Genomic DNA, 27,906 nt, shown 5'->3' on the forward strand with positions numbered 1-27,906 from the left:
ACAAGACCTGGACCTCCAGACCTCTCACCGCCCGATCCACAGTCCCTGAAAAGAGGAGACCCGTGGAGGCACCGAGACACGTGGAGCCAGCCATCTTGGAACGACTACGACAAGCTGACAAGTACAACAACCGAGGCTCCCTCCAAGTTGTGCTTTGGGATCTGAGAAGCCCAACCCCCGAGCAGCATCTGCACCAAAGGTGAGCCCTCCAGCATCTCCACGATCTGCGTGGGGCCCTTCTGCATTTTGCCACTCGACGCGCCTAACCGGTTGCTGGCCCGCTGGCTAGTGGCCATCTTGGCGACGAAATCTACGACAAACACCGCTGGTCTGGTTGCTCCAGACTGGCCCTTGCTCCCCTCCAAAGGAGCAATCCCTCTGACCTTGCTGGTCAGAACCAACAGCTGATTTCCGAATCCTTCTACAATTGCTTTTGCCAAGGCTTGTTTGCTTCGATCAAGTCGCCGACACCGCCGACAGCGAGAGCCTGCGTGGGACAGCTCGTGAGCCGACTCCTGGACGTCGTCGACCTTCAGGGACCACGTGGCTGCGGAGACAAGCTACCCCTGATCACCTGTTTGCACCCGACATCGCCTGGTACCCACCTGGTGCCCCGCTGGTCACTGGCTAGTGACTGTGAACACTGTCCCCTCTGCTTACAGGTCTTCAACATCTCCGATCCACTCTTGGATCCACTGCACCTCTCCCGGACCGACCGCCTGCAGCATCTTTGTCTTCAAGCTCCACGGAACAGATAGAAGAAACCCGACGCACTTCGAGGCCTATGCACCCGCTTCCTGTGGGTGAGGTAAAGCTGGCACACCTGTGCCCAAGTGTAGTATTACATCTCTAGTGCCTGTGTTCCAAATCTTAAGTTCCTAGGTCATCCGGAAGATTCCTTTTGCAGTAACTTTGTACTTTTTACGCACCCATTGAAACCTATGGGAGCACGCGTGTGACTATTTGCTCTGCACACGCCACCCGTGGACCTCCTGGTCACTAACTGACGTTAGCTCCTTGTAGGCCCAGCGATTCTAGAGGCCCTAGGCCTTTTCCCTTTTCTGTTCGTGGTACTTATACCACTATTTTAGTATATGGTTCGAGTGGCCACCAGGGCCTATCCATATAAAGTGCAACTTCTGTGTATTCTGTGATAATCTTGTTTGACGATTTGTGCTCCTGTGCTCATAAAGAGACTAGGGGTTACTTTGAGCAATAAATACATATATATTTTGAATATATATCTGTGTGGTGTCCTTTCATTGGTATAAAAGGGGGTTACTATTGGTAAAACAGCCTGCTTAACACGCTTCACGAGTTTAGCCTCAAAGACTGCTTAGCCTACGCTACCACTAGGGCAGCTAGTCCGAAAAGGTTGACTTACAACCACACCATAAGGGTTGCTTGGCATGGTACAAGGTGATCACTTTAACTAGTGAGCATCATATACCAGGCCAACTTCTCACAAGAAGGTTCTCTCCCCGTGGACTGAAGGTGCCCCCCCCCCCCCCCCCATATATCTCTACTGCCTCCAGCAGAGGCGCAACTAGAGCCATTTTTGGGGGGGGGGGGGGGAATTTCGGGGGCGTGGGGGCTGAATCTTTAAGCAATAGGCAGAGTGGAGCTGCAGGGGCTCGTAGAAGGGGTGAAACAACAGCGAGGCCTCATTAACATACCAATGGTCTTTTTGTTGGAAAACGAGGCAGCATCTGTGAGGCCTGCACAAATAACATGACTACATTTGTCCTTCACTGGGAACCAAACACCCAATTGTAGCGCCTGACTCTCAGAGGGTAGCGTTGCAGAGCAGTCTGAGGCTTACTCAAGGGAGGTGGTGTGGGCTAGTAATCGCCATTTGCAGGTGCACAAAAATAACACTCAATAATTGATTGTCCAGTCTGTACTTTGCTTTATAAAAGTAAGAGTACATTTATTAAACACACACACCACTCAATACTATGCACCAATTTACAAATATACATAAGCTGTTGGAATTACTTTGTGACATTGCATAACATCTCCACCCCTCCCGCAGGGGGGTGGGGTCTAGTACCACCACTCCCATGTATGCACATCAACTTGCCCCCAATGCAGTTAGTTGAACATAACCTGGAGCGAGGGCCCTGCGCACTGGCACCATCCCAGTGGCGACCCACCCCATTACCTCAACAAGCATTAAAAAGGGGTAAACCTGCCTTGGTGACACATGACCCTGACTGAGCATCTCCTACTGACCATAAAGTATGCACCTCTATATCTTAAGGGCTAGCAGTCTGGGGTCTTCGCCTAAGCGCAGCAGCAAGAATCCATGTTTACGCACACTTTAGAATGACAGTACTCATCACCTTGGTTGATCATTTGAATGCATTGCAATTACAGCCCCTAAGAGCATCACAGATGAAATCACAGGATTGCGCATATACAGCCAGACACCCTAGCAGGACTGTCTGGCAACATAGCCCCACTTGGCTTATGACATCTCCTTACACATGTGACTTACAGTCCCTTCACAAAAAGTACTCCTGGCAACTACACTTCTCCTGCAGTGTGCCTCTTCACTTTAAAAGGAATCCCAGGTAAAAGCATGGGAATACATAAATACAGCCAGACCCCTAGCAGGAAGGTCCAGCAACATAACTCCATTTAGCTTAACATCACCTTACACAGGTACTTCACTTTACACATGTGACTTCCAGTCCACCTAAAAAGAAATAACCACTAGTAAATGCATTTCGGTGCAATTACACCACTTCACCTCCAGGGGATGCCCTTCTCCAGACATCCCCAACTCAGCCCTTCTGCTGAGCCCTTGAGGGGTTATTCTTCCAGATGCCCCGTGAAACTTAGGGGTGGACTGTTCTTCTTTATGCTGGGGGAGACTGCGGTGCTCCTGCCGCCCCCCTGCACCCCTTTTCACAGATGAGGTTGACCCCCTCCTCTGGAGGCAACCAGGCACAAAAATGGCAGATTTCTTCGTGCTGGGGGGGGGGGAAAGACTGTGCTCCCCCAGCCGCTCCCCCCAGCACCTTTTCACAAGTGAGGGTGGCCCCTCTCCTCTGGGGGCTACAAAGCACCAAAACAGGAGATTTCCAAATTCCTGGCGAGGCATTATGGGGCACTTCATGCTCCTCTTTACCAGCCCCCGCCACTGGGAACACTCTCCTCTTCCCTCAGGGTCTCTGATTCAGCAGGGTGCTGTCTTCGCTGGCTCCCTGCGCCAGCCTCTCGCCAGGCTCTCCTTCTGGGACTCACCAGCCCCCGCCACTGGGAACACTCTCCTCTTCCCTCAGGGTCTCTGATTCAGCAGGGTGCTGTCTTCGCTGGCTCCCTGCGCCAGCCTCTCGCCAGGCTCTCCTTCTGGGACTCACCAGCCCCCGCCACTGGGAACACTCTCCTCTTCCCTCAGGGTCTCCAAGGGGATGCCTTCTGCAGGGAACGGTCTTCACTGGCTCCCTGCGCCAGCCGTTCGCCTGGCTCTGGGCCCCTCTTCTCCCTGCGCTGGGGCCACTGCTCCTGCGCACCGGTCCTGGGCTTTCCTTCTGGTGCTGGTAGGGTCCTGGGGGCAGTCAGGGGGTCTCTCCTTCCAACTGCCCATTGCGCCAGGCTCCAGCACCTTCTGCCTCTGCCGACCACACCCCAGAGAGCTTCTCTTCCTGTGCAAGCACTTTTTAAAAGTTGAGTAGGGGGCTGACAGGAAGTGCCTGCTGGTCCTATCAAACAGGGACACATCACTTTTCCTGACCCTGCTCCCTCCTTCTTGTCCAGCCTCTGTGTTTGTGCAAAATGGCCTCGTCCAGTGTCTCTGGCCACATGGCCTCTGAAACCCAACTCCTTCCACGCTGCCTTCCCTCCTTGGGCTGCTGCCTTCCCTCCTTGGTGCAGCCCGTGCCTGGCACCCAGCGACAGCAGTTGATGGATTGGCCTGCAGACCCTCCCATCTTCCCTTCGTGGAGAGGAGGCCCTCGCTTGTGGAAGAAAGGTTATCAATCCATCCAGCTGAGGTCAGCCCTCAGCCTGGGTCTGGTCCTGGCTGGCTCACAGAAATATGACAGTTCTGGATGACCCAACCGCAGTACAAATATGACTTTGGACTCTGCAGAATACTTCTTTTCACCTCCAATACAATGGACTTTCGTGCATGTCTGGAAACTGTAGGCCTTGTGGAAGTTAATTTAGCCATGGGCCCCACATTCCCTTAGGGAAATAATGAAGTGAAAACACAGTAAAACACACTGACTTTCCCTGGCATGTTTCCAGTGTATAAAGCCTATTCCACCCAATACTGCATAAGTCCTGCCACACCATTCACTTTGTAGCTGCTCCTAGACTGCACACGCTAGGAATCTCCCCTGAGCTGCCCGTACACGTGTGCACACGTATGTACACATGTGTCTGCATGTAACCAGCCCGGTGTCCCTTACTCCAGCTGCTGCGCAGTGGCCTGGTCAAGCCAGGGGAACACCAGTAAAATCCCCATGCTGTCTCTTACATCCTGAGTTCACTGTGGGTGAGTCCCAACTTATGAGGCTCCCCCACAGTAAAAGCTCAACAATTAGGTGCTCAAAAATCAAAAAATCCGGGCGGCCCATAGTGTCAGAACCACCTTCTAACACTTTTAAAGACCTGTGAAGTGCTCGGGTGCGGCTGTGTGTGTGACCCAGGAAGCTGTCTCATCCCGGGCTGCCACACACGACGGGGGGGGGGGGGGCTGAAGCCCTTTGAGCCCAATGGGTGTTGCGCGCCTGGCCTCCAGGGAGGGGGTGACAGGCCGCACTTGTGACGTAAGAAGGGGCTACAGTCGGCTGCGCATACAAACAAAATCCATACTCAGCCGGCTGTCCCCTCATATGGTTACGGCCTCGTGAGTGTATTGTTTTACAAGCCCCCGAAGGACGGGGAGGGTGGCCGGCTCATTGAATTAAATCTGTCCAGCAGCAAGGGTCAGAGGGTAATGGACGACCTTTGGCCTCAGAGGGCTCGTCGAAGCGCGCAGCTCCATTAGCGCACCTCGCAGGGGCCATTATACAGGCGACAGCATGTGCCGACCCCGCTCCATGGGCCCTGGGCCAGTGATGGCGAAGCCTGTGTGCCCTGCAGGGAAGGCTGAGAGCTGTGGGGCACCCCACAGAGCCAGGACACTACTCACACGCCCCCCCCCCCCCCCCTTCCACCTGCGGCGGCAACACTCAGAGGCGGACAGGCCTACAGGGTCATCACGAAAATCAGTGACAGCCCACTGCCACTGAGTGAGTTACAACAGGAAGGGACGGGGTCAGTCTCAAAAAGAGCTCTCTTCAGCCGAAGCAGACACTGCTAAACTAACCACCACCATTCAGGGTCGGACTGGGAACACAATGAAGCCAGAGCAAGGAACGAACAAGCACTTGCAATGCAATAGGTCTCGCATTTACGCAAAATTGCGCTATTGGCATTGTAAATCACAATGCCTTCTATGTTTTGGTTTTTCAAACATACATAAAAGGCATTGTCATTTACAATGCCAATAGCTGAAACTCGCGTAAATGCGAGACCTGTTGCATTGCAAATGCTTGTTCTTTTATTCCTTTGAAATTCTTTAAAATCACAGCACACATTAGACAAGACGGCCGATGCGTTTCATCCCTCATGGGACTTCTTCAGGGCTTAACGAGTAAGAGACATGTACCATATACTCTTTAAAGTTGGTCCTTAAACGAAGAAGGGCAGTAGTAATGCGACAAGTAAATGGGAAATGCATCTCCCAGAACTTTGCTGTAGCGTCCGGTTCAGAAAAAGGAAAAAAAAAAAAAATGCTTTAGATTTTCAAAGGAATAAAAGAATTGAAGGAACCCTTTTCTACAGCAAAAACGCCGACTTATGTCTGTTTCATTTGGGAAGATACAACGGTACCTTTGTGCAATGGAGTATGGACATTCAACGTCCGCTTACTAATCACTTATCTGTTCATTTGAGTGCAGGGCCATTCTTGAAACACAAGATACCTGCACTATCACATGGCACTATGCTTGCCATCTGTTCTGTGCGCCTTCAGTTCAGAAGTAAGTAGGAGGCAGTGTGGCTGCCCGTGAACAGGCAGAGGGCATATGGTTTGAAACGCTCGTAATGCGGCTCGTCAGTGCACAGATGTGGGAGAGTATGTGTTGGCTGCCTATGTGAGTGTGCACATTAACACGTGTATAAGAGATGACAGAATGAGTCTTCACATTTGCATGGCGGTCGGTACATGTGCCAATGTGAATATGCGTGCAAGTGAGAGCTTGTCTGTAGATGCACCAGGATGAGAGTGCATGTCAGAGCATGTGTACAGGTCACAGTGTAAGAGAATGTGTGGGTGCCACTGTGTATATCAGAGATCAGAGAATGAGCGAGCGCCTTAGTGCTCAGGACAATAAGAAGACATATGACCTTGTGTGTGTAGAGATATATATATATATATATATATATATATATATATATATATATATATATATATATATATGTTTGTTTAAAACACTGCACACATTTTGTTTGGGAATGCTTATGCAAGCAGATGTGTACAAGTACACGCGCTAGAAAGAGCAGATATGCACTTACATGCACACACTTTGATGCACGTATGAGCATGCACATACAGATATGTCCTCAATACCTGCACAGGAGCCCGTGCTTGTGTGCACAAGCGCATGCATATTTACATCTGCACAAACGAGTGTGTATCTGCATTTGTGCGTGCCTGATGAACTTGTACATTTGTGTGCTATTGCTTATCTATGTATTTGCATATGTGTATGAACATGTGTCTGTTTTGTTTAATGCAGATCTGATTTTAAGGTCTGGCGTAAGCCAAGATCTTTTGATTTTACTAAAATTATTTGTGTAATATGCCTATTTATAAAGGCCTTTCAGCCAACTCCCTTCATGTATACGGCTGCTGTTGTGCATTCACACGTTTCTTCTGCCCACTGCAGCATGCAGCACGGGGCAATGGTTCCGCCAGTGACTCCCTTCATGTATACGGCTGCTGTTGTGCATTCACACGTTTCTTCTGCCCACTGCAGCATGCAGCACGGGGCAATGGTTCAGCCAGTGACTCCCTTCATGTATACGGCTGCTGTTGTGCATTCACACGTTTCTTCTTCCCACTGCAGCATGCAGCGTGGGGCAATGGTTCAGCCAGTGACTCCCTTCATGTATACGGCTGCTGTTGTGCATTCACACGTTTCTTCTGCCCACTGCAGCATGCAGCACGGGGCAATGCTTCCGCCAGTGACTCCCTTCATGTATACGGCTGCTGTTGTGCATTCACACGTTTCTTCTGCCCACTGCAGCATGCAGCGTGGGGCAATGCTTCCGCCAGTGACTCCCTTCATGTATACAGCTGCTGTTGTGCATTCACACGTTTCTTCTGCCCACTGCAGCATGCAGCGTGGGGCAATGGTTCAGCCAGTGACTCCCTTCATGTATACGGCTGCTGTTGTGCATTCACACGTTTCTTCTGCCCACTGCAGCATGCAGCACGGGGCAATGGTTCAGCCAGTGACTCCCTTCATGTATACGGCTGCTGTTGTGCATTCACACGTTTCTTCTTCCCACTGCAGTATGCAGCGTGGGGCAATGCTTCCGCCAGTGACTCCCTTCATGTATACGGCTGCTGTTGTGCATTCACACGTTTCTTCTGCCCACTGCAGCATGCAGCGTGGGGCAATGGTTCAGCCAGTGACTCCCTTCATGTATACGGCTGCTGTTGTGCATTCACACGTTTCTTCTTCCCACTGCAGTATGCAGCGTGGGGCAATGCTTCCGCCAGTGACTCCCTTCATGTATACGGCTGCTGTTGTGCATTCACACGTTTCTTCTGCCCACTGCAGCATGCAGCACGGGGCAATGGTTCAGCCAGTGACTCCCTTCATGTATACGGCTGCTGTTGTGCATTCACACGTTTCTTCTTCCCACTGCAGCATGCAGCACGGGGCAATGGTTCAGCCAGTGACTCCCTTCATGTATACGGCTGCTGTTGTGCATTCACACGTTTCTTCTGCCCACTGCAGCATGCAGCACGGGGCAATGGTTCAGCCAGTGACTCCCTTCATGTATACGGCTGCTGTTGTGCATTCACACGTTTCTTCTTCCCACTGCAGTATGCAGCGTGGGGCAATGGTTCCGCCAGTGACTCCCTTCATGTATACGGCTACTGTTGTGCATTCACACGTTTCTTCTGCCCACTGCAGCATGCAGCGTGGGGCAATGGTTCCGCCAGTGACTCCCTTCATGTATACGGCTGCTGTTGTGCATTCACACGTTTCTTCTTCCCACTGCAGCATGCAGCACGGGGCAATGGTTCAGCCAGTGACTCCCTTCATGTATACGGCTGCTGTTGTGCATTCACACGTTTCTTCTGCCCACTGCAGCATGCAGCACGGGGCAATGGTTCCGCCAGTGACTCCCTTCATGTATACGGCTGCTGTTGTGCATTCACACATTTCTTCTGCCCACTGCAGCATGGGGCAATGGTTCAGCCAGTGACTCCCTTCATGTATACGGCTGCTGTTGTGCATTCAGACGTTTCTTCTTCCCACTGCAGTATGCAGCGTGGGGCAATGGTTCCGCCAGTGACTCCCTTCATGTATACGGCTGCTGTTGTGCATTCACACGTTTCTTCTGCCCACTGCAGCATGCAGCGTGGGGCGATGGTTCCGCCAGTGACTCCCTTCATGTATACGGCTGCTGTTGTGCATTCACACGTTTCTTCTGCCCACTGCAGCATGCAGCGTGGGGCAATGGTTCAGCCAGTGACTCCCTTCATGTATACGGCTGCTGTTGTGCATTCACACGTTTCTTCTTCCCACTGCAGCATGCAGCACGGGGCAATGGTTCAGCCAGTGACTCCCTTCATGTATACGGCTGCTGTTGTGCATTCACACGTTTCTTCTGCCCACTGCAGCATGCAGCACGGGGCAATGGTTCCGCCAGTGACTCCCTTCATGTATACGGCTGCTGTTGTGCATTCACACGTTTCTTCTGCCCACTGCAGCATGCAGCACGGGGCAATGGTTCCGCCAGTGACTCCCTTCATGTATACGGCTGCTGTTGTGCATTCACACGTTTCTTCTTCCCACTGCAGCATGCAGCACGGGGCAATGGTTCAGCCAGCGACTACCTTCATGTATACGGCTGTTGTTGTGCATTCACACGTTTCTTCTGCCCACTGCAGCATGCAGCACGGGGCAATGGTTCAGCCAGTGACTCCCTTCATGTATACGGCTGCTGTTGTGCATTCACACGTTTCTTCTGCCCACTGCAGCATGCAGCACGGGGCAATGCTTCCGCCAGCGACTCCCTTCATGTATACGGCTGCTGTTGTGCATTCACACGTTTCTTCTGCCCACTGCAGCGTGGGGCAATGGTTCCGCCAGTGACTCCCTTCATGTATACGGCTGCTGTTGTGCATTCACACGTTTCTTCTTCCCACTGCAGCATGCAGCACGGGGCAATGGTTCAGCCAGCGACTACCTTCATGTATACGGCTGCTGTTGTGCATTCACACGTTTCTTTTGCCCACTGCAGCATGCAGCACGGGGCAATGGTTCCGCCAGTGACTCCCTTCATGTATACGGCTGCTGTTGTGCATTCACACGTTTCTTCTGCCCACTGCAGCATGCAGCACGGGGCAATGGTTCCGCCAGTGACTCCCTTCATGTATACGGCTGCTGTTGTGCATTCACACGTTTCTTCTGCCCACTGCAGCATGCAGCACGGGGCAATGGTTCAGCCAGTGACTCCCTTCATGTATACGGCTGCTGTTGTGCATTCACACGTTTCTTCTGCCCACTGCAGCATGCATCGTGGGGCAATGGTTCCGCCAGTGACTCCCTTCATGTATACGGCTGCTGTTGTGCATTCACACGTTTCTTCTGCCCACTGCAGCATGCAGCGCGGGGCAATGGTTCAGCCAGCGACTCCCTTCCTTGCGAGACTCGGTTTTCTGCTCTTTCACAAGGAGCACAGCCAGTTACCAAGTAGATCGTTTTAGTGCCGGGACTATTATGGGAATGTGTGCTTCTCTGACTAAAACATATTTATGCTGTTAGGCACCTTTTTTTTTTTAATGTTGGTGAGAGCTCAGCAGCTCCCCCAACAATAACGTTTTGCAAAAACTATGACAAAACAAAAGAAGAAAATCTGTGACAAAGCCAACAAGCATTTGCAATGCAATGCAATAGGTCTCGCATTACTGAAAGTTTGAGCTAGTGGCGTTGCTTTATTACTTGCAACACCAATAGCTCAAACTCTCAGTAATACAAGACCTATTGCATTGCAAATGCTTGTTTTTTGTAGGTACCTACGGTTATCAGTTCACCTCCTTTTCCTGTAGGAAAAGTACAAATAATTTCATCTGCTGCTTTCAAATCCATTTTCTTTTGGAGCTCTCATGCATCCAGACTGATCATGCTGCTTCTTAATACATATTTGGAGCTGTTTGCCAACTTAATAAAAACCTTGGGACAGGGTTACTCTCATGAATTATATCCAACCTTGCAAACTGCTTAGCAGAAGCGAAGTTCTGGATGGCTCAATCTTAAATCAGTCCAGATCCTGCAGAAACTGAATGAATTATACAGACCTCTTCAAACTCACACAATCTAAACAAGCACATTGAGAATTATGGACAGCTCTTAAACGCGGTTCCTCCCTGTTTCAACACAGCCACAAGCAAGGCAGAGAGGAGGGTTCCCATGACAAACGCGTGGAAGATCGGTGTATTTCTTTTCTACCAATACATCTATCCGAGACATGTTTCCACTCCGATCACACCTCCAGAAATATAAATAGACAAGTACGGCAAACGCCAGGGGCCACAGCGTAAAGCCTGTTACCATATCCCTGTGCCACCCGCCCAATAGTCCCAGATTCCAACCTGTCAATCTAAATAAAAGAGCAGCGCACTTTTCTAATGGGTGCTCGCTACGACTCAGGAGCCCAAACGCACCCTAAATGGCTCCTTTCTGTGCGACTGCAGCGTTCAGTACTTAAATAACTGTGGCATCTTGGAGTTTTCTGCCGGACAAAAAAACTCAGCAAAAAGTTGATGGGTAATGGGGTCTTACCATGATGACGTATGTGCAGTCCTCGGGAGCCTCCGGAGCACGCCGGAGCTCTGGTGACGATTGCTGCTGCTGGTGAGGTGCGTGTGTGCTCAGGGCAACAAACGCCTCATCCCAGGCTGCCCGCACCTCACAGGCTCCTCCTCAAGCTCCCCATCCGTCTATAACAATTAACACCTACCGGTGACTCATTATGCGTATAAAGAAGCATGCTTTTTCAGTTCCAAGAACTGGGTCCAAAAGTGAGGCTGTAGTTCTCTCACGGTGTATGTTTCCTGCTTTGCTGTTAGTAAGGGGCGGGAGGGGTGGTGAAAAAAGTCAGCATCAGGTTGCCTGCAGTGAAAGCATATGGGGTGCGGGATCTTGCCAGATCTCCAGAGCCGGAGGGGGTGAGGTATGTTGCATGTAAGTAGAAACAAGCGGCAGTGAAAGCGATCGCAAAAGCAAAACACAGAAACCCGCGAGTGGTGCGCACGCGCCACAGCGAGACATGTGCTTTCAATTATCGGGCCCGTGTCTGGGCACGATAATTGAAACCACATGGGCTTTGGTGCACGTAACAGACAGCAATAGGCCATGGGCGGAGCAATGCGCCCGCCTTTGGCCTATTGCGTACTCTGTTTTAAAAAAAACACGCAATCAAAGCCCAATAGCGGAACCCAAAAGGAAAAGCACACGCACGAGCAAGTGAGATTCCAAGGTCTGTTTTCAAACCCCAGACAAAAAGGCTCTCGCCTGCGCGAGCAGTGCCGCGCTCTGCAACGCAGGGCGCGAGCCCTAAAAAGTGGCCCACATTTCATGAAATGTTGATTAGTATCGGGAGTAATTCTGGGAGAAATCTGTGATAAATTAGGCTTTCTAAACTTGCAGAGTATTGGCCAAGACTAGACACCAAGAGACACACCATTATTCCACTGCAATTCACCCACAGGTTCCCTCACCGGATCTTCAGACCTATACATTTCTGTATTTCTGAATGTTCATCACCTATTGGTCCCTTAGTCTGTGATCCCCATCCCATAGATTCCTGAATATCCTGTATTATATCAGGCCAAGAGTCAGAGACCTATGCGTATCCTTCGTGTCTGGAGGCTCCTGTTCACCCTCAAGGAACCAGGGGTTTCTCTCTTTTGGTTGTCACTCAGGAGCCTCTCTGCAAGACACATCTTTGGGGATTGTGTAGGAAGCTGGCTCGGTCTATACTCTACCCAAGTGAGGTATAATGTGCACAGAGTCCAGGGAGTCCACAGAGCTAGAGCAGAGGTTAAATTAGGTAAGTGCCAACAGCTCTTTGAGGTAGTGTGGGCGAGCAGTTACACTTATCCGGAGGGTGTGTTAAGCATTTATTATATTCACTCAATCAAGGACTGATTACACACACTCAGAGGCAGAATCCAGACCAATTGCATAAGTATAAAAAAGGTATACCTATGATTTACTTCCAGAACCAAGCAGGACTTGCTACAGGTAGGTAAAATGTACTTTCAATGGCAAAACTTTCTAAGGAAATACAGTTGGGAATGGAACAGCAATCGTTCCAGGTTTGTATTTGTTCTTAAAACAGGTTAAATTGCATAGAAATTACTTTTGATTACTTTTGTGCTACTTTTGGATTACAGCGACTACTCTGGGTGATATGCCTAGATATCACACTGTGGAACCTACAATACAAAGGTAATTAAAACACTTTTTGGTTTAAAGCATGGTTACTTTTCTTCCATACAAAAACAGTTCAACACTTAGAACAGTTTAGGAACAAAAACTCCTAACATTGGTGCAGGTAAGTAAACGACCTGCAAGAATAGTTCTTGGGGTTAGAACCTAGGTTCCCCAAGGTTCACTTAGGCACTCGAATTGCACCAGCAGTGGCACTGGGGCAGCCGGGTGCACAGTGCAGGGGCCCAATGTTAGCCAATGGTGCTAAGAGGGCCTTCGGTCAGGGAGTGCTTACGATCAGGCCACTCTGGTTTAGGATCAGCACTGCAGGGGCCAACAATCAGCACAGGAGATGCAGCACCAGCAGCACGCAGGTGGCTGGATGCAGAGTGCTAAGAAGACATCGGGAGCCCTGTGGTTTGCAAGAAGATCTCCAGTTTGAAGAAAAGGCTGCAGAACCCGGATCCAGGAGGCTCTGCGGTTCTGCACCACTCTGCAACGAACACCCACAGCCGAGTTTGAGTGGCCCAACACCACGAGGTGGTCTCCCCAGCGTTCTGACCTGGGATCAGGTAATCTTCAACCTACCTCGAGCTCTAGACTGACACCTGCAGCCTCAACCTGAAGGGCCCCTCCAGACCGCGATCGGAGCAGGTGAGAAGAACCGGTGCCTAAAAACACCCTTGCACCCGACACTTTTGGGTGGCCCAACCGATGGTGTCCAGTCATCCTCCAAGAATCCAACCTACCTCTCCTGCTGGTTGTCGCCTTCAGGAAACCACCTTGCCCGAGCCTGCAGGCCTTTGAAGCTTCCCCTTTGTGGACCCAGCCCATGCTGGGGAAGGAGTCATGACAACTCTGGCAGGATGGGCTTTGTTTCTGGACCCAGAGAGTGGAGGCTCTCTACCCAGGGGTCCATAAACCTGTCTGGTGGTGGCAAATCGCAGGTAGCCGTTCAGGAACCACACCATGGCTGGACGTTTTTCAGGGGGCATCTCCAAGATGCCCTCTGAGTGCATTTCACATTAAAACCCACACTGGCATCAGTGTGGGTTTAATGTGCTGAGAAGTTTGATATCAAACTTCCCAGGTTTCAGTAAAGCCATTATGGAGCTGTGGAGTTTGTAATGACCATCTCCCAGAACATATACTCCTTATGGCTTTACTGCACTTACAATGTCTAAGAATGGACTTGGACACCTTAGGGGTACAGTGCTCCTGCAACTGTATCCTCACCTGTAGTCTAGCACACCCTGCTAAGGGGTGACTTACCCAGGCCACAGGCAGTGGTGTGCAGGCATGGCGCACAGGGATTTCTGCCATGTTGGCTCTTCACTTTTCTATGCACCAAAACACTCAGTGTGTGGGTATTACGGTGCAAGGCCCCTAAGGGTGGCACAATAGGTGCTGCAGCCCTTGGAGGCCTTCCCTGCTCAGTGCCCTTGGTACCCATGGTACCTTGTATAAGGGATCACATGTGGCCAGAGAGGAGCCAATTGTAGGTACAAAGGTACAGCTTTGGGAAAGAACACAGGCCTTGGGAACCTGATTGGCAGGGACCCAGGGCACATCAAGTCAAAGTGTATCAAGTGTCGAGCAAAAAGTGGGGGGTAACCATGCAAAAAGTAGCACTTTCCTACAGATTGCATACAACTTCATACTTGATGTCTTTTGTATTGTGGGTAGACGTGATCTGAATATGGAAAAGCTGCAGGAATTCACTTCAAATGCCTCTCTTCTCTGTCTGAATACCCCTTTCTTACTTGCTGTGTGCATCTCTCTCGTTCGCCCCATCACCATTTGCCTCTGTCTCTCTAGTTCTTGCTTTGTCCCTTACACTCTTTTCCTCTCCTTGGTGTCTCTCATTCTACCTACGTGCTTCACTCAGTCACTAACATTTCCCTGCTCTCTTTTCCTTTCTTTCTGTCTGCAACCCCCCCCCCACTCCTGTTTCCCCTCTGAGCTCTTTCTTCAGTTATTTGTACCTCTCGCAGGCCTTTATTCCTTCTGTCATTTTGTATTTCTCCTTGAAGTTTTATTTCATTTCCCTGTCTTGCAAACGCTTCCTTTTTCTCCTGTCTTTTTCTCTTGTCAGCCTCATTCATGTCCCTCGAATTTCTTTGTACTATACTTAATGTTATATTCTTATGTGTCCCCTTTATTGCTTCGCTGCAGACAGTAACAAAGTCCTCATGTGCCTGGAGCCAGCGTTTAAACCAAAGGAGAATCCACAGGTGGAGTTTCCTCCGTTGAAGGAAATTCCACTGGTGGATTATAGTCTACATTTGACACTATCTTCTGGAATGCCAACAACCTCAAAACTAAGCCCTAGACTGAGGGAGAGCATTAGAATAGTGCATGTGAGGTAGTAACCTTCCTTTCTTTTTCTTTCTCATGGACCAGGAAATGTTTGACACCCTTGTCTGCTTTCCTCCCCTCTCCATCATTTCCTTCACCATTCACTTTTCTTGTAGTTTTTTTTATAGGACACACTCTACCCAAAGGCATTGAAGTGCTTTACATGTACACATTCATTTTTTTTAGGCACTGAGATATTTAGTGATATGCCCGAAATCATGGAATTAGGAGCCAATGCGGAGACTAAAATCTGGTTTTCAAGTTCGAAAGTCAGCAGTTCTGGCCATTACGCCACACCCCCTATCATTTTCCTGGATCCCTCTTCTCCACTTTAGTTTTCGAGACTGCTCTCCATCTTTAACAATTTCTGCCAATCTCTACACTGTCTTCCATCACTTCTCCATATCTCTCCCCCCTCATTCCCTCTGTCTGCTTATCTAGCACTCTTATCTTCTCTCCTCTACCTTTCTTTTCTTCCCCACTTGATTTCCTTTTCCTCTTCCCATATTTTTGTCATACTTCTGCACTCTGCTGTCTTACTTCTCCAGTTGTCTCCTTCCACATTGCTCTCCACGATCAATACATTGTTACTGTCCTGCCATGTCTAGTCTTCCTTCTCTGTCATTTTGGCCCCGAATTAACGTTTTTCACAGTCCTGTTTAAAAATATATATATGTTTTCTGTGTCAAGAAGATTTTTCTTTTTGCTCATTTTGTTTGCTTGCATTGTTTTTTATTTTTCTTCAGTTGTAAACCGGAGCTCCCTCTCAAATGAAGCGGCCGAGGGCTGCTGCTGGAAACAAAAGTAGAGCCTTTTAGATGGCCATCACACTTCATCTTTCTCCCTGCACAGCCCGCTTTCACTCCATCCAATGGAACATTAGTACTTTATGTGACGCTCAGAAAGAGCCCAGCCACGCCCAGTGGCCTAACTCACTGTCACACAGAGACTGGGACAGGAGGAGACCCACCACATGCTGCGCCTGCTCCGTTTGGCTCATTGTCCGACTGCACAAGACAACGAGGCAGCCATGATCTGTACTTCATTTTAACGAGCTGCGATGTTCCCTCTAAGGTTGCAGTGGCCTTTAAGATCAAGCTCCATTGGCCAAGCCGGCCCAGGAATATGTGATTTTATCTATGGCTGAAAAAAAGGCCCACCAGCTGGCCTTTACCTCAGGCAATGCACGGTTGCCCGCCCTGCCAATCCAACGCTGCCACCATTGTTTTAATAGTAAAATAACACTCACAGTGGTGTAGATTCAACTCCCTTACCTGCCTTAAGGGATAACCCGGGGTCCGTGTATAAATCATAAATGTGCAAAAGGTGCTCACACCTTCAAACTCCTGAACTTTAGTCCTCAAAATGTACTAAAGGAGGTACCTCGGGGGAGACGGCGCTCAGTCGGCACGCCTGGCGAGACGGCGCTCAGTCGGCACGCCTGGCGAGACGGCGCTCAGTCGGCACGCCTGGCGAGACGGCGCTCAGTCGGCACGCCTGGCGAGACGGCGCTCAGTCGGCACGCCTGGCGAGACGGCGCTCAGTCGGCACGCCTGGCGAGACGGCGCTCAGTCGGCACTCCTGGCGAGACGGCGCTCAGTCGGCACTCCTGGCGAGACGGCGTTCAGTTGGCACTCCTGGCGAGACGGCCTCCAGCTGGACTCGGTCCAGTCCAAAACCAGAACAACGCGCTCGCATGCACTGTGCAAGTCCCAAGGGGCAGCACGTGGCACAATGTTTAAGTTCCTTTAGAGATTTGTTCTAGCCACTTCTTTACTGCTTTGGAACTTGAAAATTTAGCGTTAAATCCACCCCTCTGCAGAGGATCAAACTTGAGCTATTCCGAAGGAAACACTTCCTCTTCACGTGCAGAAATTTACAAAAATGGGTCTAATTAAAAAAAAAAAAGTCCCAGGTACCTGCACTCCGTCTCCTATTCCTGCATCCGATTCGGCCTTCTCGACTGGTCTCCACAGCCCCGGTGTTCTAGGTACTCCTGTGCACCTCGGGGGGTCTCCTGCCAGCATTCGGCCTTCTCGACTGGTCTCCACAGCCCCGGTGTTCTAGGTACTCCTGTGCACCTCGGGGGGGCTCCTGCCAGCATTCGGCCTTCTCGACTGGTCTCCACAGACCCGGATGCTCTAGGTACTCGTGCACCTCGGGGGGCTCCTGCCAGCATTCGGCCTTGTCGACTGGTCTCCACAGCCCCCGGTGTTCTAGGTACTCCTGTGCACCTCAGGGGGCTCCTGCCAGCATTCGGCCTTCTCGACTGGTCTCCACAGCCCCCGATGCTCTAGGTACTCGTGCACCTCGGGGGCTCCTGCCAGCATTCGGCCTTCTCGACTGGTCTCCACAGCCCCCGATGCTCTAGGTACTCCTGTGCGCCTCGGGGGGCTCCTGCCAGCATTCGGCCTTGTCGACTGGTCTCCACAGCCCCCGGTGTTCTAGGTACTCCTGTGCACCTCGGGGGGGCTCCTGCCAGCATTCGGCCTTCTCGACTGGTCTCCACAGCCCCGTGTTCTAGGTACTCATGTGCGCCTCGGGGGGCTCCTGCCAGCATTCGGCCTTCTGGACTGGTCTCCACAGCCCCGGATGTTCTAGGTACTCACGTGCACCTCAGGGGGCTCCTGCCAGCATTCGGCCTTCTCGACTGGTCTCCACAGCCCCGGATGCTCTAGGTACTCCTGTGCACCTCGGGGTGCTCCTGCCAGCATTCGGCCTTCTCGACTGGTCTCCACAGCCCCGGATGCTCTAGGTACTCGTGCACCTCGGGGGGCTCCTGCCAGCATTCGGCCTTGTCGACTGGTCTCCACAGCCCCCGGTGTTCTAGGTACTCCTGTGCACCTCAGGGGGCTCCTGCCAGCATTCGGCCTTCTCGACTGGTCTCCACAGCCCGGGATGCTCTAGGTACTCCTGTGCACCTCGGAGTGCTCCTGCCAGCATTCGGCCTTCTCGACTGGTCTCCACAGCCCGGGATGCTCTAGGTACTCCTGTGCACCTCGGAGTGCTCCTGCCAGCATTCGGCCTTCTCGACTGGTCTCCACAGCCCCGGATGCTCTAGGTACTCGTGCACCTCGGGGTGCTCCTGCCAGCATCCGGCCTTCTCGACTGGTCTCCACAGCCCCGGATGCTCTAGGTACTCCTGTGCATCTCGGGGTGCTCCTGCCAGCATTCGGCCTTCTCGACTGGTCTCCACAGCCCCGGATGCTCTAGGTACTCGTGCACCTCGGGGTGCTCCTGCCAGCATCCGGCCTTCTCGACTGGTCTCCACAGCCCCGGATGCTCTAGGTACTCCAGGGCACCTCGGGGTGCTCCTGCCAGCATTCGGCCTTCTCGACTGGTCTCCACAGCCCCGGATGCTCTAGGTACTCGTGCACCGCGGGGGGCTCCTGCCAGCATTCGGCCTTCTCGACTGGTCTCCACAGCCCCGGATGTTCTAGGTACTCATGTGCGCCTCGGGGGGCTCCTGCCAGCATTCGGCCTTCTCGACTGGTCTCCACAGCCCCCGATGCTCTAGGTACTCGTGCACCTCAGGGTGCTCCTGCCAGCATTCGGCCTTCTCGACTGGTCTCCACAGCCCCGGATGCTCTAGGTACTCGTGCACCTCGGGGTGCTCCTGCCAGCATTCGGCCTTCTCGACTGGTCTCCACAGCCCCGGATGTTCTAGGTACTCATGTGCGCCTCGGGGGGCTCCTGCCAGCATTCGGCCTTCTCGACTGGTCTCCACAGCCCCCGATGCTCTAGGTACTCGTGCACCTCGGGGTGCTTCTGCCAGGGCACGAGGTCTGTAAAGGGCACGAGGTCTGTAAAGAGCCCGTGGCCTCAGGAGCCGCGGCCGCCATATTCCAAATGCACGAAAGCTTCGGCCCTGGTGAAAAGCGCGGGCTTTCATGATCTGCCAGGACTGTTGGTTCTTCAGGAGGTCCTTGTAGATAACCGGTGACTATTGAATAGATCACTGCTTCAGGCCCGCCCATGCGCATGGGAGGAGCCCGAATGGGGTCAACACAATCCCAGATGCTCCCCATGAAGAGCCCGAATAGACCCCGAGCAGCTATAAAGGACAAGAGGCATCCACCCAAGGAGCCTACCACAGACCTCGTGGTGCTAAGGAGGAGGTGAGCATTCACTGAGGAGTCAGGGGTACACCATGTGCAGCTATAAAGGACAAGAGGCATCCCCCCCAAGGAGCCCACCACAGACCTCGTGGTGCTAAGGAGGAGGTGAGCATTCACTGAGGAGTCAGGGGTACACCATGTGCAGCTATAAAGGACAAGAGGCATCCCCCCCAAGGAGCCCACCACAGACCTCGTGGTGCTAAGGAGGTGAGCATTCACTGAGGAGTCAGGGGTACACCATGTGCAGCTATAAAGGACAAGAGGCATCCCCCCAAGGAGCCCACCACAGACCTCGTGGTGCTAAGGAGGAGGTGAGCATTCACTGAGGAGTCAGGGGTACACCATGTGCAGCTATAAAGGACAAGAGGCATCCCCCCAAGGAGCCCACCACAGACCTCGTGGTGCTAAGGAGGAGGTGAGCATTCACTGAGGAGTCAGGGGTACACCATGTGCAGCTATAAAGGACAAGAGGCATCCCCCCAAGGAGCCCACCACAGACCTCGTGGTGCTAAGGAGGTGAGCATTCACTGAGGAGTCAGGGGTACACCATGTGCAGCTATAAAGGACAAGAGGCATCCCCCCGAGGAGCCCACCACAGACCTCGGGGTGCTAAGGAGGAGGTGAGCATTCACTGAGGAGTCAGGGGTACACCATGTGCAGCTATAAAGGACAAGAGGCATCCCCCCAAGGAGCCCACCACAGACCTCGTGGTGCTAAGGAGGTGAGCATTCACTGAGGAGTCAGGGGTACACCATGTGCAGCTGTAAAGGACAAGAGGCATCCCCCCGAGGAGCCCACCACAGACCTCGGGGTGCTAAGGAGGAGGTGAGCATTCACTGAGGAGTCAGGGGTACACCATGTGCAGCTATAAAGGACAAGAGGCATCCACCCAAGGAGCCCACCACAGACCTCGGGGTGCTAAGGAGGAGGTGAGCATTCACTGAGGAGTCAGGGGTACACCATGTGCAGCTATAATGGACAAGAGGCATCCCCCCAAGGAGCCCACCACAGACCTCGTGGTGCTAAGGAGGTGAGCATTCACTGAGGAGTCAGGGGTACACCATGTGCAGCTATAAAGGACAAGAGGCATCCCCCCGAGGAGCCCACCACAGACCTCGGGGTGCTAAGGAGGAGGTGAGCATTCACTGAGGAGTCAGGGGTACACCATGTGCAGCTATAAAGGACAAGAGGCATCCCCCCAAGGAGCCCACCACAGACCTCGTGGTGCTAAGGAGGTGAGCATTCACTGAGGAGTCAGGGGTACACCATGTGCAGCTATAAAGGACAAGAGGCATCCCCCCGAGGAGCCCACCACAGACCTCGGGGTGCTAAGGAGGAGGTGAGCATTCACTGAGGAGTCAGGGGTACACCATGTGCAGCTGTAAAGGACAAGAGGCATCCCCCCGAGGAGCCCACCACAGACCTCGGGGTGCTAAGGAGGAGGTGAGCATTCACTGAGGAGTCAGGGGTACACCATGTGCAGCTATAAAGGACAAGAGGCATCCACCCAAGGAGCCCACCACAGACCTCGGGGTGCTAAGGAGGAGGTGAGCATTCACTGAGGAGTCAGGGGTACACCATGTGCAGCTATAAAGGACAAGAGGCATCCCCCCGAGGAGCCCACCACAGACCTCGGGGTGCTAAGGAGGAGGTGAGCATTCACTGAGGAGTCAGGGGTACACCATGTGCAGCTATAATGGACAAGAGGCATCCCCCCAAGGAGCCCACCACAGACCTCGTGGTGCTAAGGAGGTGAGCATTCACTGAGGAGTCAGGGGTACACCATGTGCAGCTATAAAGGACAAGAGGCATCCCCCCGAGGAGCCCACCACAGACCTCGGGGTGCTAAGGAGGAGGTGAGCATTCACTGAGGAGTCAGGGGTACACCATGTGCAGCTATAAAGGACAAGAGGCATCCCCCCAAGGAGCCCACCACAGACCTCGTGGTGCTAAGGAGGTGAGCATTCACTGAGGAGTCAGGGGTACACCATGTGCAGCTATAAAGGACAAGAGGCATCCCCCCGAGGAGCCCACCACAGACCTCGGGGTGCTAAGGAGGAGGTGAGCATTCACTGAGGAGTCAGGGGTACACCATGTGCAGCTATAAAGGACAAGAGGCATCCCCCCAAGGAGCCCGCCACAGACCTCGTGGTGCTAAGGAGGGTAGTAGGCATGCACTGAGGAGTCCGAGGTACACCAAGTGGAGCTAAGAAGGGTGGGAAGCACATAACTGGTAGTAGAAGGTAGAGCTTTCAGGCCAAGCATGGGACAGGCATCCGCCTCAGGGTTTGGGATTGAGTGAGCATCTGTCAGAGGTATGACACACAGGCCTTGTGGAGCCAGACATGGAAGAGGCATCTATCCAAGGGTCTGGGACAGACCCAGCGAGGCTACTCACGTTAGGGAGCTTCTGTCTAGGGGTATGACACACAGACCATATGGAGCTAAACACAGTAGACACATCCGCAAACTGTTTGAGAGAGACCCTGTAGGACCACACATGGCAAGACGCATCCACCAATGAGTACAAGATTCACCCTCTGGGCTCCAAGATAGACCCTCTGCAGATAAGGAGGGCAGGGGGCAGGGGGCAGAGCACAGGCATAAGGCACGCATTCATGTAACAGAGAGAGGCTCTTCACCAGTGAAGCTCCGAGATGATCATACCGGCACCGTGGCAGCTTTGGACAATACCTCTCTCCCGGCACCATCAGTTCCATACGCTTGATCCCCTACCAATGGCTTGCCGCTGGCACTTACCGACGTATTCTGACACTGCACACTACTGCTGTTGAAGCGGACAGCGGGCACGCGCTGCTGCTTGCCCTGGATGCGGAAGACGCACTCGTAGTTCTTCTGACCAGACTGAGGCTGTGGCAGGTTCTTGGCACGCAGGGTGATGGGCTGGACAACCCCCTCTGGGATCAGGATCTCACCAGTCGGGATGATTTCTGGGCACCCCTGAAGGAAGAGAAGACATTGTAACATTAACACATGCTCTAGCTGTGCGAAAACCACCCAAAAGGCATTCAAATCACAGGCCTGGAATTGACGGAAAGGCCTTGCAGGGTCTGGTGGACACATGGAGTGAAATGTCCACTCAGGCAGGGAACAGAGAGGCCAGAGCCCCATTCACACATGAGGTATGAGGCACACATGTGTGACCCTCAGTCAGAGTCTTGTGGAAAGATTGGTATTTACTGTGTACCTCTATATTATCAAGCATTGAGAACTGTCACCAAGAGAAGGATAAGAAACTGTTTATCAAGTAGGTTAGGAGAAAAACCAAGTGCGGCTACTACCCTGTATGCACCAGCCCATGGAGCACTCCTGTGAGATTGAAGCCACCAATCCGATGGTAAGGGAGAACCTGAGATATCTGTAGTTATGGAGAGTCGATGGACTAGAGGTGCAAGACTCCACACAGCGACTACTTTTCATCACACTTCAATCCAGACTGGTCTCGTTGTCCGGTTACAGAGTGCCAGGAGAGGACAGAAGCTTGGCGGCACATACACGAGCAGCATCTTGGGTCAAATGGTCAGCGTCTCCGAATGAAGCAGTGTGCCTGGTGGCTGACCAGCAGATGTTAATGTTTGAATGGCAGCACAAGTTGGTTAGAAACTGTTCTGAAGTTCATGGATTGCCCCTTGAGAATCCACCGCCCCCCTACCCATATGGCATTGTGTGTGATGCAAGATGATAGCCTTCTAAAGATGGCACCCTTGGACAACAGTCTGTTCTGTGGCATTCCCACATCACAAAGACTCAGAACTTCTCGACTCTCAGTTCTGTCGTGAGAATACTTAACTGCATTAATGATACTGTGGTTTTGGAGAACCTTTGCAGTTCTTGCAGAGTGTCACATGTGAAGCAGACTCTGAGACAAAGCTTACTGAGGAAAAACTCAAGCCAACCACAGGAATAAAAACATCATACGAAAACCATAAGGTGAGGATTGAAAGGTGGGGTGAGCCTGGAGCACACAGACACTCCTGGTCCACGTGATAGCCACTGAGAAGGTTGTCTATATGTAAGTAGCTTTGCAGTGGTGGCAGGTGACATTTAAAAATGGTAGGGCGTGAAAATTGGGTGCCACATGTAGCAAGCCGCGAGCAAACTTAATGGACAAACATATGGTTTGGGGGAAAATATTGAAAAAGAAGATTGCCAAATGGTGCCTTTTAAAGCAAATTAATTTAGAGAGAAAGCAAGGTTTATAAAGGAGTGGGAACATATAGTCTTGAAATATTAAACACACAAAAAACTGCCCCATAGCATATTGCATTAATATGTTCAACATTTACTACAATGTGCCAATTGTACAGTGCAACAACATCAAGTCCTTTAAAGTGTGTGCTTGCCCAATGTCTTGCCCTGCAAGCGGCATCGACTTTGGAAGATAATGCTCTAACCAGGCTTTGGGAGGCATGCAGAGCTTCTCGCTGCAACCAGTCATACAGAAATATATGCAGACAGGTCCTTAAGTGGCATGAAAAAAGTGGGGGGGGCTCTCTAAAAGTGACCATGTAACATACATTTCTGTGATCCCCACAGTGTGCCACCCAACCAGTATTTTGGTTTCTCTCTAAGATGTTATTGCACCATATAAATCTATCTATATATAGAAGACAACAACTGGCATACACCTAAAACCTGCCAGTACTGCTGGCTTTGTCAATGGTTATTAGCTGTTTAAGATAAAGGAGTAACAATGATTTGTTGTAAATAATTAATATTAGGATTGCTTCAATCTGAAACTGTGAATTAATTATTGAGGGCTATTTAAGGAGCACTGGCCCTCAGTTCTGTGTGCTCTATGTTAGACATGTACGCCCCTTTTCTCTGCACATCTCGTCCATCTGCACATCTTCAACCTCATCTTTCTTCTTCAGCCCCCTCTTTTCACTCACCTCGGAATGCACTGCTTCGCATCTTCCTCACTTCACCACCCCAACCATACCCTGCACTCACTCCATTACTTTAGTGTATTTTACCTTGTAAATATTTTGACATCTGTGTACTCCCTTCACACACTCATTTACACAGAATGTCAACTGCACCTGGACTACATGACCATTGTTCTGTGTGCTCGGCAGAGAGCCCAACACACGGACGGGCACTTTATTTGCCTTCGGCCTCGGTGCCATAGCTCTCAGTCAAAGCCCCTCAAACACTTGGGACGGCTGAAATATGCACTATGCAAGAGTATTAAGATGCACGAAAAAAATACAAACACAACCGGATATCCATTGTTCGCAAATCAAGGCATACGTTGGCATTAATGCCAAGGACATGAAGATCGGGCCCGTAGTAACGCCATACAGCAGGCCAGTGTCTTCATTATAAACACATCTTTGCCCCTTTGCGCTGGACTCGGATATTTGGATGAATTTTGTAAGGGAGCAAAACCCCTACTCATCTTCTGGATCGATTTCCTGTGGAAACAATACAGCAGCTCCAATTTGAAAGTGGCCAGCGATGTAAAGCCAGGGCCTGGGATGCCACAGCGGGGGAGGCTAGGGTGACCAGGGGTCTCAGCACAATATACATAACACAAGATTAGAATTATAACACTCACCATTACCAAGGACAAGGAGCCACATCACACAAGCTGGCACCCAGTCCTACCCCCAAGCGTGAGATCTATGCCAGGGAATGACAGTCGTCTGGCATCACACAGGGAGGCAGTCTCTGATGCCCCAAACCACGGCGCGGACAGCATCACTGGCCTACAGTGCATACCACCGGAGACTACAGTGACAATGGAGGGCTTCAGAAAGTTAAGCTACATTGCCTGGCTTCCGTCCCCTGCTTCAGAGCAAGGCAGGGCAGCCAGCCTGGGACAGGCAGCCCAGTCTCAAATACATCGATTGCATTAGAGATAACATCGTATCTCTAAATACATCCATCTATTTAATATATTTTTAGGTAAACTTGTATGAATTTTGAGGGGGCAGCCCAGAGCCTTATTGGAAAAACCGCCCCTACAGCTTCAGTTTAAAAACGGAGGAGGGTTCAAACTGTCTGCTCCCGTCCATGGCCAGTGCGGGGGGGGGGGGGGGCATCGTGCGAGAACAGACTATATGATCGCACAAAGGAATTAAAAGCCAATCCTGGAGTCACTGCTTAATTTGTAAAAGACTACATGTCGGGATCTTGAGTTTCACCCAGAAGCCTGTGACTGGTGCCATCAAAGATCTGGGTGCCAAATACCAAAGTTGCTTAGCATTTATTCCATCTCATGCCTCTTTAATAAGACACCAGAGACACCCTGCCTCTTAATTTCACTCCTCAAGGTTCTTTTTCATTCCTGCTTTCTCTTTTTTGCTATTTTTCCATCTTTCTCATCCTCAGCCTTTACAGTTTGTTTTGTCTCTCTCTTGCTCTGGATTAAAATCTATTGAGAAAAATAAGTGCCAGACATCCCAAATAAGTGCCTGTGGGCTGCACCCGAAACCACTGGGTCAAATTAAGCACTGCCGGAAGTAGGTTTGTGACGTCACTGAAAGTAAACAAGACGCCTACCATCAGACAGCAGCACACAATGGACTCGCCCTCTAGTTCCATTTTGATGTGGTGCACCACTTTACTGATGCTAAGCTGAACTATCAGTTTGCCCTCTAAGAAAGGCTCGAGTCTCTTGCTGAACGGCAGCTGGTGGAAATGCTGCTCAGTCAGATAGCTGCTTGGTAGGTCATGTTCTGGCTCCAGAGGGCCTCTGCTTAAGAGCACCGCACACCAGAACACAAGTGCCTTCAGAGAGCTAGCTATCCGACATAAACAAGCAATGAATTCTGTATGCAGCAGGGCACCGCATTAGGTGCAGACTGAACTTGAGGCTTTACATGCAAGAGTACCAATGGCGCTCCCCAAGAGGGGCCATTTGAGGATACGTTCCACCTCTTTCTGGAGCACAGTCAGTCAGATCGAGGCTGTACTACACACAGGGCACTGCAGAAGTCCAACAGGCCCCCTGTCTTCTAGGATAGGCCCAGTGCCCCTATCTGTGCCTGCAGAAACAGCTGCATTATAGGGCCACTGTCTTTCTGCGACCACCTGGTGTGCTTGCCGATAGGGAATGTGACCCCGAGACCGGCAATCTATGTCCTGTCACTGCACGACCTGCCCCCAGAAGGGCAAACAACCGCTTCTTGTGACCACGAGACCTGCTGCAGCTGGGTAGGGCTGGTAGCCATCCTGTGACCTCATGGCCTGCTCCCAGATAGGGCAAGAAACCGCTTGAGACCACTAGAACTGTTCAAGCTGGGAAGGTCTGGTATCCATGTGCTGTGACCACATCACCTACTCTAAGGTGGGGCAAATGACCGCTTCTAGCGACCAGCAGGCTGCTTCAGCAGAGCAGCTCTGACATCCTTGTTGAGTGACCACATGGCCGGTTCATGGATAGCCTCAATGACCACTTGCTGGGAATATTAATAAGTCCTGCTTCAACAGAATAAGCAACAGGTCCCCTTCTAGTGATCTACGATAGGGCAAGGGACCACTTCTCGTACCTCCAGGGCCTGCTCCGGGATACCCCTGGGGACCAGTGGTCTTGTGACCACGAAGCCTGCTTCAGCAGGTTAGGTTCAGTGTCCACTGCTCGTACCGCCAGGGCCTGCTCCAGGATACTCCCGGGGACCAGTGGTCTTGTGACCACGAGGACCGTTTCAGCAGGATAGGTTCAGTGTCCACTGCTCGTACCGCCAGGGCCTGCTCCGGGATACCCCTGGGGACCAGTGGTCTTGTGACCACGAGGCCTGTTTCAGCAGGATAGGTTCAGTGTCCACTGCTCGTACCGCCAGGGCCTGCTCCGGGATACTCCCGGGGACCAGTCGTCTTGTGACCACGAGGACCGTTTCAGCAGGATAGGTCAGTTCCCACTTCTCGTACCTCCAGGGCCTGCTCCGGGATATTCCTAGGGAACTGTCGTCTTGTGATCACGAGGCCCGTTTCAGCAGGATAGGTTTGGTTTCCACTTCTCGTACCTCCAGGGCCTTCTCCGGGATATTCCCAGGGAACTGTCGTCTTGTGACCACGAGGCCAGTTTCAGCAGCATTGATACAGTGTCTGCTTCTCATACCTCCAGGGCCTGCTCTGGGATACTCCGGGGGACCAGTCGTCTTGTGACCACGAAGCCTGTTTCAGCAGGATAGGTTCAGTGTCCACTTCTCGTACCTTCAGGGCCTGCTCCAGGATATTCCCCGGGACCAGTTGTCTTGTGACCGCGAGGCCCGTTTCAGCAGGATAGGTTCAGTGTCCACTTCTCGTACCTTCAGGGCCTGCTCCGGGATATTCCCCGGGACCAGTTGTCTTGTGACCGCGAGGCCCGTTTCAGCAGCATTGATACAGTGTCTGCTTCTCATACCTCCAGGGCCTGCTCTGGGATACTCCGGGGGACCAGTCGTCTTGTGACCACGAAGCCTGTTTCAGCAGGATAGGTTCAGTGTCCACTTCTCGTACCTTCAGGGCCTGCTCCGGGATATTTCCCGGGACCAGTTGTCTTGTGACCGCGAGGCCTGTTTCAGCAGGATAGGTTCAGTGCCCACTTGTTGTATCTCCAGGGCCTGCTCCAGGATATTCCTGGGGACCAGTCGTCTTGTGACCATGAGGCCTGTTTCAGCAGGATAGGTTCAGTGCCCACTTCTCGTACCTCCAGGGCCTGCTCCAGGATATTCCAGGGGACCAGT

The 27,906-nt window shown here is 51.7% G+C and overlaps 1 protein-coding gene across 3 annotated transcripts in view; it reads right to left on the reverse strand.

Moving 5' to 3' along the window:
* The window catches only part of PLXNA3 (plexin A3), an 845,431-nt gene that overhangs the window by 160,429 nt on the left and 657,096 nt on the right, over positions 1-27,906 (reverse strand). For all 3 annotated transcript variants that reach the window (XM_085629709.1, XM_085629711.1, XM_085629710.1), the window contains exon 10: positions 21,974-22,174. In XM_085629709.1, coding sequence (XP_085485835.1) covers positions 21,974-22,174 — 201 coding nt within the window. The remainder of the gene's footprint in view (positions 1-21,973; positions 22,175-27,906) is intronic.

This window comes from Triturus cristatus, chromosome 10 (genome assembly GCF_964204655.1).
Source record: "Triturus cristatus chromosome 10, aTriCri1.1, whole genome shotgun sequence".
Lineage (NCBI taxonomy): Eukaryota > Metazoa > Chordata > Amphibia > Caudata > Salamandridae > Triturus > Triturus cristatus.